This window comes from Centroberyx affinis, unplaced genomic scaffold, assembly GCF_046629955.1.
Source record: "Centroberyx affinis isolate AG114_WGS23_722 - 3 ecotype Tasmania unplaced genomic scaffold, CSIRO-AGI_Caff_v1 ptg001915l_1, whole genome shotgun sequence".
Taxonomy (NCBI): Eukaryota; Metazoa; Chordata; class Actinopteri; order Beryciformes; family Berycidae; genus Centroberyx; species Centroberyx affinis.
Window position 1 is genome coordinate 106,546 of NW_027280278.1, and position 17,865 is coordinate 124,410.

General features: G+C 41.2%; 1 protein-coding gene across 1 annotated transcript in view; it reads right to left on the reverse strand.

The window, feature by feature from the left end:
* Positions 1 to 718: 718 nt before the first annotated feature.
* kaznb (kazrin, periplakin interacting protein b) overlaps positions 719 to 17,865 on the reverse strand; it is a 55,971-nt gene continuing 38,824 nt past the window's right edge. Inside the window, 7 exon segments of the mRNA XM_071530342.1 lie at positions 719 to 3,226; positions 3,477 to 3,610; positions 3,839 to 4,019; positions 5,006 to 5,176; positions 12,462 to 12,523; positions 12,526 to 12,597; positions 14,174 to 14,365. Coding sequence (XP_071386443.1) covers positions 3,056 to 3,226; positions 3,477 to 3,610; positions 3,839 to 4,019; positions 5,006 to 5,176; positions 12,462 to 12,523; positions 12,526 to 12,597; positions 14,174 to 14,365 — 983 coding nt within the window. The 3' untranslated portion in view covers positions 719 to 3,055.

A 17,865-nucleotide genomic window follows, 5' to 3' on the forward strand; every position in this document is an offset into this window, starting at 1 on the left:
GTGTAGAAGAAGTACCTTGCCACTTTTAACGTTTTCAGAGCAAGCACGGATGTACATGGGCATTCCCATGACGACCTCCAGCCAGGCTTGGACTGCGCCCGCCCTCCACAGTGACATGCATGTATTTCGAGTGAGCTCCGCCTGCTGGAGGCGGTCCAGCTGATCCTCTCCGTCCGACAGGCTCTGTTGTGTGAGGCTGTCAGAGTCTGGATTGGTCAGGAGAGGTTACAGTGTCGTATAAAGGAAGGGTTCAGGGTCAAAGGGATAGAGATCAAAATGATTTATCTGGTGACAGTTCAACATCAAATCAGAGGGCAGTAGCATTAAGAAATACACCTCCACCACAGTGTGCAACAATACTCAGTAGCAACTTGGATGCTATAAAACAATACCAGTAACTTTGAGGTATACTGTACATCAACATCAATAATGTATCATCCTGTCTTATTCCTTGTGTTTACTAATATCAACCATGCCAGAGTTGTCTGTGAACTCAGTGAAAAAATCATTTTAAGATACCTTTCTTTTGTCCACCCTAATGTCTTGCCATCGCGCTACATAGCCAGTAGATGGAGCCAGAATAATTCACTGGAGCTATGTTTCCTGTGTCTTTCAAGAAACCATATGCACGGTAATGACTAACATGGTTTATTTTACAAAGCCAACAAGATTACATGGTTGAGGAAAGTGGATCTTAATCTGGAATGGTGTTGAAAATTAGATTACAGCTCTACAGTTCTGCAGTGTGAAGCATTATTATTTCCTTCATGAGCATGTAGTGGTTTTGTCAGTTCAGTACAGTAACATAGTGCTTTAAGGAGTTAACATACTTGGATGACTATCTGATGGTTATGAAGGGACTATAAGGCACTAGGATAACATATTAGAAACACAGGGATTATTCATAAAACATCATGCTCCTGCCCATTTACCACCCATTCCAAAGACTCAAAAACACAGATTCATACTGAACCAACAAATCCAGGATGAAATCCGTGTGTTTGCCTGGTTCTGTCTCACATGCTGAGAATACATGCAAAGTCCAAGATGTTTCAAAAGAGTTTCCACAAAAATGAGAGAGACTTGAATTTCCCAATGGACCTGAGTGTTATGAATAATCCCCAAAGTGCAGAAACAGACAGTTGGTAATCACAGATGAGGAGTTACTCACTGGTAGGAGAGAGATGCCATTAAAAATGGCAGAAGGAGAGGGAAAGACACGCTAGACTAGGACACAAGAACAGATTACTCATGGAACAGAAGACTGCCACATAAATATTTAGTTACTAGTTTTATTTTTAAAATAAGATTTCATTTCAATTGTATTCATTTTGAAAATGCTAAAACCTCCTCAACCTCTGGCTGCAACAGTGCAGCAGATAATTTCATATTTGAAGTTACCTCTTGTTCTTTAAATAAAATACTTCAATAGATTTACTCTTTTATGCAACATTTCCTAAATTACAAACCATTTAACAGAGAATTATTAGAACCACATTTGCAAGAAATGAGGAGGGGTTCTACACAAAGCAAAACAACATCAACAACAAAAGAAAAGGGGGCCGTGCATTCATAATGCAACAAAAGAAAACTTGGTAAAGGGGAAGTGGAAAGGGGAGCAACACAGGAGCAACACAGGATGGTGGGTGACCGTTAATTTGATTGGTAATGAATGGACATCTAACCAAAGCAGCACAGGTGATCATGCAGGTGTTTAATGCACATTCCTTTGTCTCATATTGGCACATGTTAGGTAACTGTCAATAAGAAATTAATCAAAGACATGAGCAGTGTTACAAGGCTAATGCTAACAGTGACAGAATGGTATGCAGACACCTATTTTTCAAAGATCAACTTTTAACCTTTGGCACTTGCACATGGTTTTGAAAGCATTAAGCAGATGTGAGGTGTGCATGAATGTGCATTACTTTTTAAAGATAAGTTTTGTGTGTTGAAATCTATTCAATTAACCTTATGTTGCAAGACTGAGTCTAAAACCCTTTATAGGCCAGCTGTTAATTAGGGATAGAGAATATCATTGTCATCCGAAACATTCAGCATCATAAAACAGATCAGGAGGCTGCCACAAAAACACACACAAAGCCTCCCTGCTGTCCACATTATCACACTTTACAATCATATTACCAGCAGATACTCTGGCATTCATACCATGAGCCTGATGGCAATCCTATCACAGCCATTCACACCTCCCAAATAGTATTTTATACCACAGTCAGATCCAAATATTTATATATTTCTTTTCAAATCAATGAGCAATTTAAAATTAACGGGGGAATGGGGCCATTTAGGAACAATGATGCTTGTATTCAGTAGTGAACTAGAAAACCAAATATGGGCAATTTCACCTAGTGATAGTTAACTTTGGCTCCAGATGGACTATCAGAAACTTTGTTACTCCAAGAGATCCAACCCCCCCCCCTATCAAGTAATATCTCAGGAATTAGCTTCTCTTGATTTCCTCTTTAGTAGAGTCATAGGAAGAAATGGGCCAAATAAGATTGGGGATAAGAAGAAATTGATAAATCAACATCCAAAAGCATGATTAAAGCAACTGTGAAGTAAAAAAAAAAAAAAAAAAAAGCCAAAAGACATTTACAAACACTAGTTGCACAATAACTCCTATTTACATATGAACAGCAGTCCTTCAAGTCTCCAGTTATAAAAAAGAAAACATTAAGACATTTGGAAGATAATACAGCATAAACATGTCTACACATAGTAACCCCATGTATATATTTATATGCATGTAAACATATATACATATGCATACATGTACATCTATAAATATATATCTAATTTACAAACATACAATTTGAGGGTAATATACATTTATGGGGATTAGCAGTCTCTCTCAGGCTTTTCTTTTGAAACGCATGCCCCCCCAAACACACACACACACACACGCACACACACACACACACACACACACACACCTCTTTAACACACAGCGAAAGCCATCTGGATATCCACACAAACACACACACACATGCACGCGCACACACACACACAACCACACACACACACACACACAGCATCACCAGTCGGCATCCTCCTCTATGTAATAATCAGGGGTGGCTGTACCATCAAACAGGCCGGGGTCCAGTGACTTGCGCTGCTTGCCCCGAGCAAACACCCGTGACAGGGATCCCAGAGTCATCTTCTCCTTCTTCTTCTTACGCTTCTGGTCCTCCAGGTCCTCCATGGACTGGACCAGGCAGAGGAGACAGGAAGCTCGGGTTAGTCAACAACAAGCAGCAACATCTCTCATTCAACTTGCTGAATTAAACACAAAATGACACCACCACCAGCATCGACTCCAAAAGCAGGCAGGCTGACACCCAGCAGACCAACAGGACAGAGGGACAGACACACAGGAGAAGACAAAGAAGAGGAAGGTACTTATAGAAAATTGTGGAGGTGTGATTACTTGGTCGAGGGGGCCAGGCAGCTCTTACATTGCAGAGGGAGTGGGTCCGGTGGCGAGGGGAGTTGATGTCACTGGGTGTGGACGAGCGGTCCCCGTCGGCCGCCGAGGCATCAGAGATGACAGAGGGCTGGCGAGAGTGGCAGGGGCTGATCCTGACCACAGCTGGAGGCGGCACACGAACACACATGCACACACACACACACACACACACACAGACACACACACACGTACGCGCACACACATTGAAAAGACTCCCTCAGTGAGTGTCAGAAACCACTAGGAAACCCTGTGTTAGTATGTTGAGCGTGTGTCTGTAAAAGCAGACAGAGAGAGCGACACCAAGCAAGACAGAGATGGAGCTGGAGAGTGAGCGCGGCTGAGTGAGCCTACCCTGTCTGTCTGTCGTGTGTCCGTGGTAGAGCGTCTGTTGGCTCTGACGGATGGCTGCGGTGAGGGGCAGGTCGGCCTGCATCACCCACTCCTGACTGCCGTTCACCACCGGCTCTGAAGGCATGGCCAACGAGTGGCGCTTCGGTACGTCCTTCGTCAGGGTGGCCAGAGACTGCTTCGCCTGGGATACACACACACAACAGAAATTAGACATCAGCTGCAGTTAAAACACACAGTTAAAACACACATATGTCGACATGGACACATAAAGTGACATACACATGTGCGTGTGTGCGCCTGCATGCGTGTGTGCACGTACACACACACAGACACGCATGCACACACTAAGGTTCGACTGGCTTTTTTTAAGCCTGATAGCGATACCAGTATTTTTAGACTGAAGTCATCAATAGGTTTTTTTGTGCCGATATTCAATATCTTTAAATTTGACCATTTTAGTTAAAAAAAATACATTTTCAATATTCTGTGTTTCACCCAGAATTTCATTCTTTAGACCATGGGACACTAAAACTCTCCATTGAAACCCATACTGATGAAATTCCTTTAGGTGGGTGAGCAGCTACTTGCTAGAAAATAAAATTTTCATTGCCGGTTTTTTACAGTTTTTATGTAGCTGTGGTCAGGGAGTAACCTCCATCATATTGGCAGTGGACGACATGACTTGCCAATATCCGATATTTATATCCGATATATCCGTCTAGTCCACACACATGAATAGAATAGAAAAGAATAGAATAGTATGTTAGTCTCTGGCTGTGTTGTTTGACAGAGATACTGCGCTGGCGCTGATGTGCCAAGAAATCTTATCTGTGATGCAGCTTGATGTGAGGATCTGTGGGTGGTTGTGACTTGCAGAGGAGGGAGAGAGATTAATGACACACAGACTGACAACTGGGGCCGATACAGTGACACAGAAAAATGCATGAATTCTCCTTCAGCCTGAAGAAAGAATTTATGCTTTGAGAGAGAGAGAGAGAGAGACGTAGGAGTGGAGCTTGTATGTGTGAGTTTATATACACGCATGCACATGATTGCAAACCCTTACTAGCTTGTTTGTGTTTATGTACACACACCGCAATTGCCAGATAATTGGAGTTTAAGTGACACCGTTTGCGCCCCAGGTAATTCGGCAAAGGTGTGACTTACCATGGTGAGCTCAGCCTCCAGTTCTTTGATCCTGTTCTCCTTCATGTCCATGTGAGAACGCAGGATGTTGGCCTGCTCCGTGGCTTCTTTGGTCTGCCTCCTCAGGTCCCACTTCTCCCTCTCCAGCATGTCCTTCTCCTTCGCCAGGGCCTTGACTGCATCCTCACTCTCCTGGAGAACACACACACACACACACACACACACACACACACAGTCTCTGTTAATCCCCACCAACCTTGCAAGGGCAATGCACTTTGAATGATCAATGGAGCTCAATGGAGTGAAAATTCAAGAAACGTCTCACAGCTTTTTCTCTGTGTTATAATCTCTCTCAGAACTTTTCATTTTAACTGGGGAGGAAAGGGCTAGGCATGTGACGAGACTGTGAGAAAGCTTATTTTAGTGTTTAGTAGAGGAACAAATCTCCAAAAAAGGCTTTAGTTTTTGAGATACCCCTACCCGAGGTAGAACAAAGCACAACCATGTTTTTTCATAACTTTAATATGTCTAGTTTTTGAAATGGATGGTTGTATAAAAATATTTTACTGCAAAATTTGTTTATTTGGTTGATGTTTGGATCCTCCCCAAAACCGAAAATAGTGAAAATTTAGGCTTCTCCAAAAGGGACAGAATCTGCTTTATCACATGTATCTCTGGAAATAATGATCAGAATGTCACCAAATTTGGACTGGATGTTCACAGACAGTTATTGCATACAATAAAGCAAATATTTCATCAATACCTTAGTCCATCTTTGAAATGTATACACTTAAACACAAATGAATTATAGGCGGAAATTGAATAGGAAATTAAAAATCCAAAAGGTATGTATATATATGTCTGCCATTATTAAAATAAGGAGACCAATCACCAAAAAATTTAATTTATATGTACCAAAGACTGTTATCTTATCATAAAAGTAGGTTATTTGACTATTCACTTCACCCTCTGATGTCACCAGCCCCTAACAGGTAACTAGTGCAGCCAGCACTTAAAACAGACAAATACAATGGGGCCCTATTGGTGTAAATGTGTGTGTGAGAAGGACACAAACCATAAATTAAAGCCAAAAACTACATACATTTAATGCAAACAGGTTCAATAGACATATCTTTATCATTTTAAATACACTCTTTCTATATATTTTAATGTTTTCTTTGAACAACAATGACAATATACTGCATGATGATAATATGAGCCAACAGGCTGCATGACACAATATTTTCCAAATGATTTAACTGAAAAATTTGACTGAATGAATTGGAAAAATCAAAGATGAATCATAGATTGGCATAATCAATTATATACAGTATAGATATACACTGGGGTCCTCCTAACAGATGCCCTAACAGAATTGTGGATGACGGCATAGTTGCACCCTAGAACTTAAAATGTTGGGTCACATCGTATATCTATACTGTATATAATTGATTATTCATTTAGGATCCAATTTATCATTCATCTTTGATTTTTCCAGTTCATTCAGTCAAAATTTTCAGTTAAATCATTTGGAAAATATTGTGTCATGCAGCCTGTTGGCTCATATTATCATCATACAGTATATTGTGGTACAAATGCACAGAGAGAAAAGATATCAAGCAGATTTGGAAGTCTGGCTCCGCTCTCTGCCACGCTCTCTGCCACGCTAGATTCTGAGCATTTTTAAGTATTTTTAAGTTTTAAAGTGTGATCTGAGTTCGAGTTTTATGCTAGTTTAACCACGCTAGTTTCAGAGCGTCTTTTTAACGGTCAGCTGTTAACTGAGAGGAACATTGTGGAGAGAAACACATATCAGACATGGAGATCAGCGGTGAGGTGGACACTGAAACTGAACTTAAAGTCGAGATGAAATGAAAAATGCATTTTTAACCCTTTTAGATCACATCCCCAGTCGTATTGTGCACCTATTTAACAATATGTGCCAAAAAAAAATTAAAAAAAATCAATTTCTTTGTACTCTTATATCAAAATCCAATCATGTTTTCTTCCTGTAAAACAAAATATGCCGTGTGCTTACGTAAGCATGAACCAACCAATTTCAACCAATAATATCATGACATACACCCATCAATCATTCTTCAACCTCTAGCTAGCCACACCGGTCATATAAAACCGCACTTCACCGTTTCTGGGTCGTAGCTGACAGAGCAATATGGACAGAGATAGGAAGAGATGTGTGTTTGGATATCAGTGGGGAAAAACCTTGTTTTCATTTCCAAAACAATGTCGCTGAGGTCTAATTCATTCATCTCTCTCTTGTCCTCCTCCTGATCTAACAACAGGTGAGGGAGGTGTGTATGGAGCCAACAGTCCTCTGTAGCTCCGTATCGCACTAAACTCTAAGCCCCGCCCACTGTTTAGCGGTCCAATCAAATGTGAAGGATTTGATTTAAATCCCTCTTGTAACTGTACACCTCTCAAATATTCTGTTTCACTGGGAAATACATCACAGGACAGAAGCTAAAGACGCTCTAACTTCCGTTTCAGTGGGACTTTAACAAGACTAGGTCAAAACCTAGTATATGGCTGGACCGTGTATGAGTGTGCCACGTGCCACGGCCGACCAATGGTGTACCTAACTCCGCTGTAGACTGTTAATACTGAATAATAGTCCATACATCCATACTGATCACCGTTCCAGCGCACCCCGTCTCTCTCTCCACCGCTGTCCTCTCCACTGCGCCCACGGCCCGCATTGATCCTCCCGATCCAAGTGGCAGTCGCTCTGCTACCCATCGGTGCCGAAAACGCTGTTCGCCGGACACCTGGTGAGCATCGTCGTCAGGACCTCCGCCAAAATCTCGGCCGGATCACTGGGAACAAATCGGCGCCCAGCTATCAGCACTGGCCGGAACCGCGGCCCCTGGAAACTTCGGGAAGGTCGGAAATAAGCCCTCGGTGTGATGAAATCTCCATGCTTGTTTGTGTCTCTCTCTCCGACGGTGATATTATATAATTGTATAGATTCTACTTTAGCTTCAGCTTACATGCATGATTTTGGTCAGCCTGCTTACTGTGTGGGAGAAACGTGCTCCGATCTCAGCGGAGAAACAAGCTGGCGGAGAAAACAAAACTTACATTTCTGGCTCTGTGATCCTATGATGTGCCACGTGCCACGGCCGACCAATGGTGTAACTTGATCACTCAGTCAGTCAGTCAGTCACTCAGTCAGTGACAGACATTCGCGTTTGTAAGGCTGGCCCCGCTGTTGCGGTCCAGCCAAAAACATCAAAGCAGAGCTGAAGACTATGGAGGGGGAGATCCACAAGATACTGGAGCGACAGATGCGGCTAAACACAAGAATGGCCATGTTGGAGACGGCAGGGGCCGGTGATGCTTCCCGTACGGCTGGGGCAGCCATCAACTCCGGTCCCAACGCTGGGTCCAATGAGGATGAGACGCAAGGTGCCCAGGCAGGTGCCCTGGCTACATCTACGCCAAAAAACTCCCGCCTGCTGACCCCTCTGCGCCCTCCACGCCTCAGGCCGGGCACAGTGTTTTTCACCCCTGCACCCGCAGATGGAGCGTGGGTAGGCATATGGCAGAGCCGCAGAGGCGGTAAAGGCCGCCCGAGATCCCCTCCACCTCCACCCCCGGATTTTACCACCAGTTCTCCGCTCACCTGCATCTTTGTCACCCTCACCGCAGTTAACATCGAACAAGATGGATAATATTGTCATCATCGGAGACTCCATTGTGCGAAATCTGGACACCGCAATTGACCACAAACTTTTTAATGATTTTAAAGTACACTGTTTTCCCGGAGCGAGAGTCTCAGACTTTGATGGAGCCTCTGTCTTAACTGAAGCCTCTCCTCCAAATTATAGTTTTATCTACTCGATACGTGAGGGTAAGAGAGGAGGAGGACTGGCAGCTATTTTTTCAGACATTTTTAAATGCAAGCGTTTACATTTTGGTAGTTTTTCATCTTTCGAATATCAAGCTATTATATTGGAAAGTCAAAAATCAGTGTTGTTGATTACTATATATCGACCACCAAAGCATACAGCTTCATTCTTACCCGAAATGTCTGAACTACTGTCAGTCTGTTTTACTAACTATGATAGGATTCTTATAACTAGTGATTTTAATTTGCATGATGACAACGTCTTGGACTGCAAGGCTATGGAATTTATGCATCTTTTACATTCCTTTGATTTTACTCAACATATTGTTGGGTCAACCCACAACTGTGGCCACACCTTAGATCTAGTGATCTCTAGAGGTCTGAATATTGTTGTTGATAAGATTGTTGATATTAATGTATCAGATCACTGCTGTTTGTTTTTTAACGTGACTGTCGCTGGTCTAGTAAAAAACGATACAGAGCATTTCATTAAAAGACGTTTTTTAGGTCCATCTTTAGCTGCCAATTTCCCTTATCACATACGTAGTCCACCTCTCTCAGCTGAAATCTCATCGATACATGAAAAAGTAAATCACTTCAACTCTATATTAAGATCAGCTCTCGACATGGTGGCACCTGTGAAAACTAAAAAGAAATCACAGATTAAAATAATGCCTTGGAACAATGAGCGAATACGTATGCTCAAGAGGGAGTGCTGTAGAGCCGAGCGAATGTGGAATAAAAGCAAACTAACAATCCACCGAGAGATACTTACAAAATCCATATATGATTATAATAAAGCCTTACGCTGTGCGAGGCAGGCATACTTCTCTAAGATTATCAGTGAAAGCGGGAACAACCCTAGAATCTTATTTTCTACCATCGATCGCCTCTTAAATCCTTCTCAGCTTCATGACCAAATATGCCATGCCTCAAAAGCAAAATGTGAGGAATTTGCATCATTTTTTTATAATAAGATCGTTAATATCCAAGCTGGTATTGTGAATACTGTTGAAAATAAAAAAAATCTGATGTTTAATGGTTCTCCGGGAAACCTGAATTCTTTTTGTACAATTAGTGAAGGGGAACCCTGGATGCAATTCCCACTACTTTCTTTAAGGAGGTCTTAGATCGTTTGATTGGTGATGTACTGGATATTGTAAATTGCTCTCTAGAAACAGGCATTTTCCAGATTCACTCAAAACAGCTCTAGTCAATCTTGATTCTTCTGTTTTGGGCAATTTTAGGCCTATTTCCAACCTGCCTTTTCTGAGTAAGATATTGGAAAAGGCAGTGTTTAAACAGTTGGATGTGTTCTTACACAACAAGATTCATGAAAAATTTCAGTCCGGTTTTAGAAGGGGACACAGTACTGAAACAGCGCTTGTAAAAGTAATAAATGATCTTAGAGTGAGCGCCGACAACAAAAATGTTTCTATTCTTGTACTACTCGATCTGACTGCTGCGTTTGATACAGTCGATCACGGGATACTTCTAAACCGTCTTGAAAATTGGATTGGTCTCTCAGGCACAGCCCTGACCTGGTTTAATACTTGTAGTTAGTCTCGGTGACCATGTTTCAGACAAGCATGAAATTTTTTCAGGTATTCCACAGGGTTCTATTCTTGGTCCTTTACTGTTTTGTCTGTATATGCTGCCACTTGGAAAAATTATTTGTGATCATGGAGTGAATTTTCATTGTTATGCTGATGACACTCAGCTATATTTATCTGTAGCGCCAGATGACACCGATGCCCTAAATCCCTTGATAAATTGCCTATCCAGCATTAAACAGTGGATGAGTAAAAATTTCCTCAAATTAAATGAAGATAAAACAGAAATTCTTGGTACAAATGCACAGAGAGAAAAGATATCAAGCAGATATGGAAGTCTGGCTCTACAGGATAAGCTTGAAGTAAAAAACCTAGGTGTTATTCTTGACACTGAGTTGGATTTTAAATCACATATCAACAATGTTACATTGTTTTCATTTAAGAAATATTGCAAGAGTTAGACCCTACCTCCCACTAGAAGATGCCAAAAAATTGACTCATGCATTTGTCTTCTCTTGGCTAGATTATTGCAATGCACTCTTTACTGGATTAACTAAAAAAAACTATTGATAGGCTGCAACTTGATTTGTACAAAATGCAGCAGCCAGAATTTTAACAAAAACCAGAAAAAGAGAACATATTACACCAGTTCTAGCCTCATTGCACTGGTTCCCTGTAACGTTGAGGATTGATTTTAAAATTCTTTTACTTGTTTACAAGGCCCTAAATGGTTTAGCACCTTCATATCTCTGTGACTGCTTATCTGAGTATGTTCCAAACCGTTCCCTTAGGTCGTCTAGTGCTGGCTTGCTAAATGTCCCAAAAATGTATTACAAACAGTCTGGTGATGCAGCTTTCTGTTCTTATATGCACCAAAGGTTTGGAACAAACTCCCATTGCAAATAAGACAAGCAGCTTCTGTTGATAGTTTTAAGAAACAGCTCAAAACCCATTTTTATGATCTTGCTTTTAATTAATTCCATCTTTCTATTTTAACACCATTGTTATTAATTCATACCTCTCTTATTTCTTATACTTGTTTTATGCTTTTTATTCTAGGATTGTTCTTTATTATTTTTAATTTATTTTATTATTATACTTGTTTCATGCGTTCTATATCTTAAGATTGTTTTTATCTTTATATATTGATTTTTATTGTTTCTCTTGTAAAGCACTTTGAGCTGCATTTTATGATATGAAAGGTGCTACATAAAGTTTATTATTATTATTATTATTATTATTGTCATTGTTGTTCAAAGAAAACATTAAAATATATAGAAAGAGTGTATTTAAAATGATAAAGATATGTCTATTGAACCTGTTTGCATTAAATGTATGTAGTTTTTGGCTTTAATTTATGGTTTGTGTCCTTCTCACACACACATTTACACCAATAGGGCCCCATTGTATTTGTCTGTTTTAAGTGCTGGCTGCACTAGTTACCTGTTAGGGGCTGGTGACATCAGAGGGTGAAGTGAATAGTCAAATAACCTACTTTTATGATAAGATAACAGTCTTTGGTACATATAAATTAAATTTTTTGGTGATTGGTCTCCTTATTTTAATAATGGCAGACATATATATACATACCTTTTGGATTTTTAATTTCCTATTCAATTTCCGCCTATAATTCATTTGTGTTTAAGTGTATACATTTCAAAGATGGACTAAGGTATTGATGAAATATTTGCTTTATTGTATGCAATAACTGTCTGTGAACATCCAGTCCAAATTTGGTGACATTCTGATCATTATTTCCAGAGATACATGTGATAAAGCAGATTCTGTCCCTTTTGGAGAAGCCTAAATTTTCACTATTTTCGGTTTTGGGGAGGATCCAAACATCAACCAAATAAACGAATTTTGCAGTAAAATATTTTTATACAACCATCCATTTCAAAAACTAGACATATTAAAGTTATGAAAAAACATGGTTGTGCTTTGTTCTACCTCGGGTAGGGGTATCTCAACTTTTAGGGGCCTTAGTTCCTCTACTAGTTGTCACAGTGATAACAGATGGTTGCAGTAGTGTTGGCTTTAAGGCTGTAGGTGTTACCTTTCGGTGCTGGTCGTAGTTGCGTATGAAATCTCGCAGCTGCTCTTCTCTGCTCTCGAGTTGGTGTAGAGCTGCTGCATCTGACTCACCAAGTCTGCCTTCTCCACCTTTAGACGCTTGCGGTCTGCTTTCATGGCTGCAACACACAGACACACATTCACACACATACCTAGCTGCACATACATGTATATACTGAGGAGCAATGAAAAAGTCATTGAGCCAATTCTACTTATGAACAGTCAGAATAACAAAATGAATATGTCAGTGAGATTTGGTTGCCTCCGAGTGACAGGACTTTGCAATTACATCTGGCAGCCACTAGGTGACACTGTGTCTTGTGTAAATGAAGAGCTGCAGTTTGCATTTTCCCCCCAAAAAAAACAACCCAGAGAAAAAGATATAATCATCTCAAAAGACAAGTGGCAGAGTGGCACTCATTCATCCATACATGGAGCTCTTTCAGCTAGGGTGTGGAGATTGTGTTGGCTAATCTCACCCAAGACTGGTAGGTGCTGATTTCTTTTAACTTCTTTTGCTTACGAAAACAAGTTGCCATAGATGATGCAACTGGTAGAGTTCAATACAAGTGAAAATAACAATTCCCTCCTGAGACTCTGTGCACTATAGAACCTGTACTTTCCAAAACTACAAGCACGCTCAGTAAGCATTCCCCATGTCGACACTCAGCCTCTTAACATTTAGCCCTCAACATTCAAACCTGTTTTTCCACAGTTACACAACACAATTTATGAGCACGCTGTCTACCATCTTCAACTCTCATAGCTGAGGAGAGAACCACACAGAGGTATGTGTGTGGGTATGGGTGTGTGTTTGTGTTGCGTGTGTGTGTATGTGGTGGTGGGGTGTATGAGGATCATCTAGTAGTGGTAGTGCTTAACTAAATTAAATCTGCAATTGCCTTTTCACATGCCCCCACTATTCCCATTGCAAGAAGTCATCCTTAATGCTGGACAGACTCTTTTTTTTACTCTATTCTTCTTCCGTCTGTAGACGGTGACTTTGGAGTTGGACACTGGGTTTGGATTTGTTTTCATATAAGAAACCACACTTGGCGATGGTGTGATGACAATCCAATACCACATAATCAGCATGGCATTCCAGTCCACATCAATAGCATATTCATATCTCAAAGCAAAGCTTGTATGTCATGATTTATGGATCTCAAATTAAATGGAAGTGAACCTGCAGTCTACTTGGCAGCTCATCAAGGATGACACCCATTTCTAAGAATGAATAATGACTGAACATGTACACTTATCTCTGCCTGCTGTGCCGACCATGACAAAAATAAGATGCAAAAACAAAAGATCAGGTTTCTGTCTCTCTATTGAAAAGTATACACTGTTGCCATTTGTGCGGACATATTTCATACCTGTGGCACATACCAGAAAAAATCAAATTATATCTGGTGGTCAGAGATGAAGCCAAACATCTATTTTAAAAGGCACTGCATATATGCTGTATATAACATCTTATTATTGACACAACTTTCTGCATCCTGTATTGAATGAATCCTTTGACTGAGTAAAGTGGATTTCATTCGGTTGCAACATATTCTTGGTTGATGTAACTTGACAGGGTGAAACATCCAATGACAGGCTTGGACAACTGTATTTGCAAGCCCATTGTCAGGAGGGAGGGACTCTGGTGGATTAGGTAATGAGGATGAGGGGTCTGTGTTGGGTCCTGACCTTGTAAGGCCTCCTTGGCACGGTCCAGCTCCTGCTCCTTGTCACCCAGCTGTACACGGAGCTCAGTGGCTGAGAGCAGATTGGCAGAGCAGCCACCCTGGGTCTCCTCCAGGTCCTTACTCAACATGTCCTTCATTTGCCTCAGCAGGTGCACCTCCTCTTGAAGCTGGGCCACCTCCTCCCGCAGCAACACTGAGGGTGAGAGAAAGAGAGAGTGAGAGAGCGAGAGAAAGAGAGAGAGAGAGAGAGAGAGAGAAAGAGAAAGAGATTAGGAACGTAGAGAATGCAAAAGAGGAATGAGGAAGCTGAGTGAGGGATTGAGGGAGAATAGGAAATCAGAAGAGAGATAGATAAGGAGCAGAGAGAGAACGAGTGAGAAATTAGAAAAAAGGGAAAGGGAGGAAAGTCAAAGGAAAGAGAAAAAAGACAAAAGAAAGACAGGAAGGAGGTAAAGAAGAGAGTAGAGAGGACAGGCAGCAGGAAAGGGGGGAAGGGGTGTTAAACTGTGAGAAAAACTGGCAAGACTCAGAGAGGGAGGGTGCGATTGTGAAGCATATGATAATAATTAGACTCAAATCAACACCTTTTTTTTCCCAAGATGCAGACACACACACACACACACACACACACACACACACACACACACACACACAGACACACACAGCTCCCTCTCAGCTGTGGCCACGGGGGTTTCAGAGATAGAGATAAATGGGGAGTGACACACTCAGGACTGAAACTGGCAGGGATACAGGGTAAGTGAGAGACAGCAGTTTGATAAGATTTAATAAAATATCAGCCACACAAGCTTGAGCTGTGTTCCTCAGCGCTGTGTTTTCCATCCACTGCGGAACGCCTCCCAACCCTCGGGGAAAACAGGCAGATAAACAGGAGCAGGAAACTAAGGAAACGACAAGGCGAAACTAAGAGAGAACTAGTGAACGGCAATTACCTATTCGACACATTCGCCAAGGCAGAGGGTAGAAGAGATGGAAACAAAAGACTTGCATTATCTGCCAAACACTGCATTAGATGAGTTCATTCACAACTTGTATTTTAGTCCAATATGGGCAATTCATACCAGCAACAGAGGAATGATCTGTCATGATGATTTATATTGCACACAAAAGGTTACTATGGATCCATCATGGTTTGTTACAGAAAACTGCACACTTTTTAGAAGCCAAAACAGGCAACAATACTGTACAATCTGCAACCCCTGATATTAAAATCTGTAGTTAAAAGGTAAAAAAAACCCTTTATGACATAAATATATAAAGATATAAATATTCAAGCTAGAAGAGCATAGCAAAAAACATACGAGCAACTTGCCAATAGTAACTAAAGACTGGCAATGATGTTAGGCATATCTGCAGCCAATATTTAGATAAGTAACTCTTCTATCAGGATGCTCTTGTATAGTGTGTGTGTATGTGTGAAAAACAAGTTAAAAAAAATGTTGTGTGTCCATAACTGTATGCAGATGTGTGCAAGAATTCATGTGAAACAAGTGCAAGTGTGCATTCAAGAGCAGGTGCAAGTGTGTATGTGAGAATGTGTGTGTGTGTATGTGTGTGTCTGTGTGAGAGAGAGAGAGAGAGAGAGAGAGAGAGAGAGAGAGAGGGTCTCTCCAGGCCTGCAGCCAGACGGTGCGGGGCTGCAGCAGCGCCGATAAGAGAGGAAGGGACAGTCCATCGGTCTCTGTCGACTCAGGACTATGGAAACACACCGGGCAGCTCTGTATTGCATGTGACAAAAAGAGTTTGTTTCCCTCAGAGAGCAATCTTTCACGGCCTTCTTGCAGCCTAAATCCGCTTATTCATCTGTTTACCTACAGGCTCTCTTATATTTGTCGCAGCGGGCCCAGCTGCAGCTTTTTATGGCGCTGGACAGAAGTGTGCATTTTGAGGTGCTTTGTGTACGTAGTATAATCTTCAGCTCTAAATAGGCTGATCAAATTACCAGTTGCACTTGCTGTGATGTGAGGTTTGATCTCCTGTTGTCATTAGCTATCAACGTAGCGTGAACAGCAGCTCTGTTTTGCAGAGGATGTGTTACGCTGTTTTCACATGAGGCGATTTGCACCTTCCTCTATTTTTTCATGTTTCTTTCTACTTCGGATCCCTGAATATTTGAAAAATCAATACACGTCTGTACATTGCCGTTAATGTCATATTTATTTACTTTTCGTCAATTTAAAAATAGTGTATTTCTGAATGTTCACTACAAACAGCTGAGAAACGAGCGAAAAAGAGACTGTCATCCGGACCGTCTTTAGATGTAGTGAGAACTGAGGGTGATTTACAGAGAAGCAATCTTCTCCCTATTCAGCAGTGGCCCATTCAATTATCTTCTCATCCAAGCCTCCCATTAGAGTGTCCATCAAAGCTGCTTGCCAGGACCAGGCCATCACTCCCTGTCCCCTGACATATCAAAGCTGTCACAAGCCAGCATGCACACACACACAGAATTGAGCAGGGTAGCGCAGTGGCTGTTGCCTCATGATTAGCCTGGGGAGAAAGCAGAGGCACAGTTTTCTACCTGGGAAGGTGAGGCGGGGGCTGGAAATGTTGCGGTTGGGGCCAAAAGGTCTGAACTCATTTATATATGATGGAAGATGTTTAATGCAGACATTGTTGAAATTTAGATTTTGCTTGAGGGGTTAAAGTTTAAAGTTGTTGCATTTTCAAACATCCATCCTTCTCTACAGTCAGTTTCACACTAACACCAGCCAACACATCGCAATGGGACTTGGTCTTGATTGGCTTCCCTCACTAAACAACTGCTAAAATCCTGCCAATCAGGAAATTTAGTTGCATTTGAATTGACAAACCCCCTGGAAAGCCTCCCCTCTGCAGGTTTGTCTGTTTGAGTTAGGGGAGATGGTACTGTCAGCCAATCAGGTTCCAGTATTGTGACGATTCAGCCCATGAGGACTTATTCTTAAAAATAATTCAATAAATACCCTTTTAACGAAACTACATTTATTTATCCTGAGCAACAGTATATTTGAAAACAAAATCATGAAAACTCAATAATATGAGACCTTTAAGAAAGGTGACAGACATTTCATTGACGGCAGCTGTCTGTTCTGCCCTGTGGAGTTACGATGTGCATGATTGTCATCTAGGCACCTCAGCCTGCCTGACTCTTCAGTTCAGTTTAGTTTACAGTGGTTCTGTTCAGCTGTATCTGTCCAAGACTTTGCCAGAGGCGATGATGGGGCCCACCTCTCCTCCTCTAATCTCTCAGGTAACTAATAGTGGGATAACAAGGTCACACATTTTACATTTTTACTATGCAGACATATAACGCATATACTCTTAAAGCAATATCTTTTCGATGTGAAACTCCCCTGTTTATGTACGCAGGACCACCAAATCATATTAATGCATGTCTTGTTGGACACCAGAGGATTGCAGGAAAATGTTATAATATAATAGTAATTTGCTTCTCTCTCTTCAGTATTCAGCATTATAAATTGCATACATTATATTCCTCAGTTTTATTTGCAGTGAATTAGCAGCTGAACATTAGCAAGAATGAGAAAAGAAAAAGGCTATAACAAAAGATTAAGCAAAACATGGTTTTTCATTGAAAAATACACCTACCTGAAATATGTGCATAAATTATTTCTTTACATGTCCATTTTCTAACCATTCCCATTATTCTTGCAGCCCAAACCGTGTACCTTT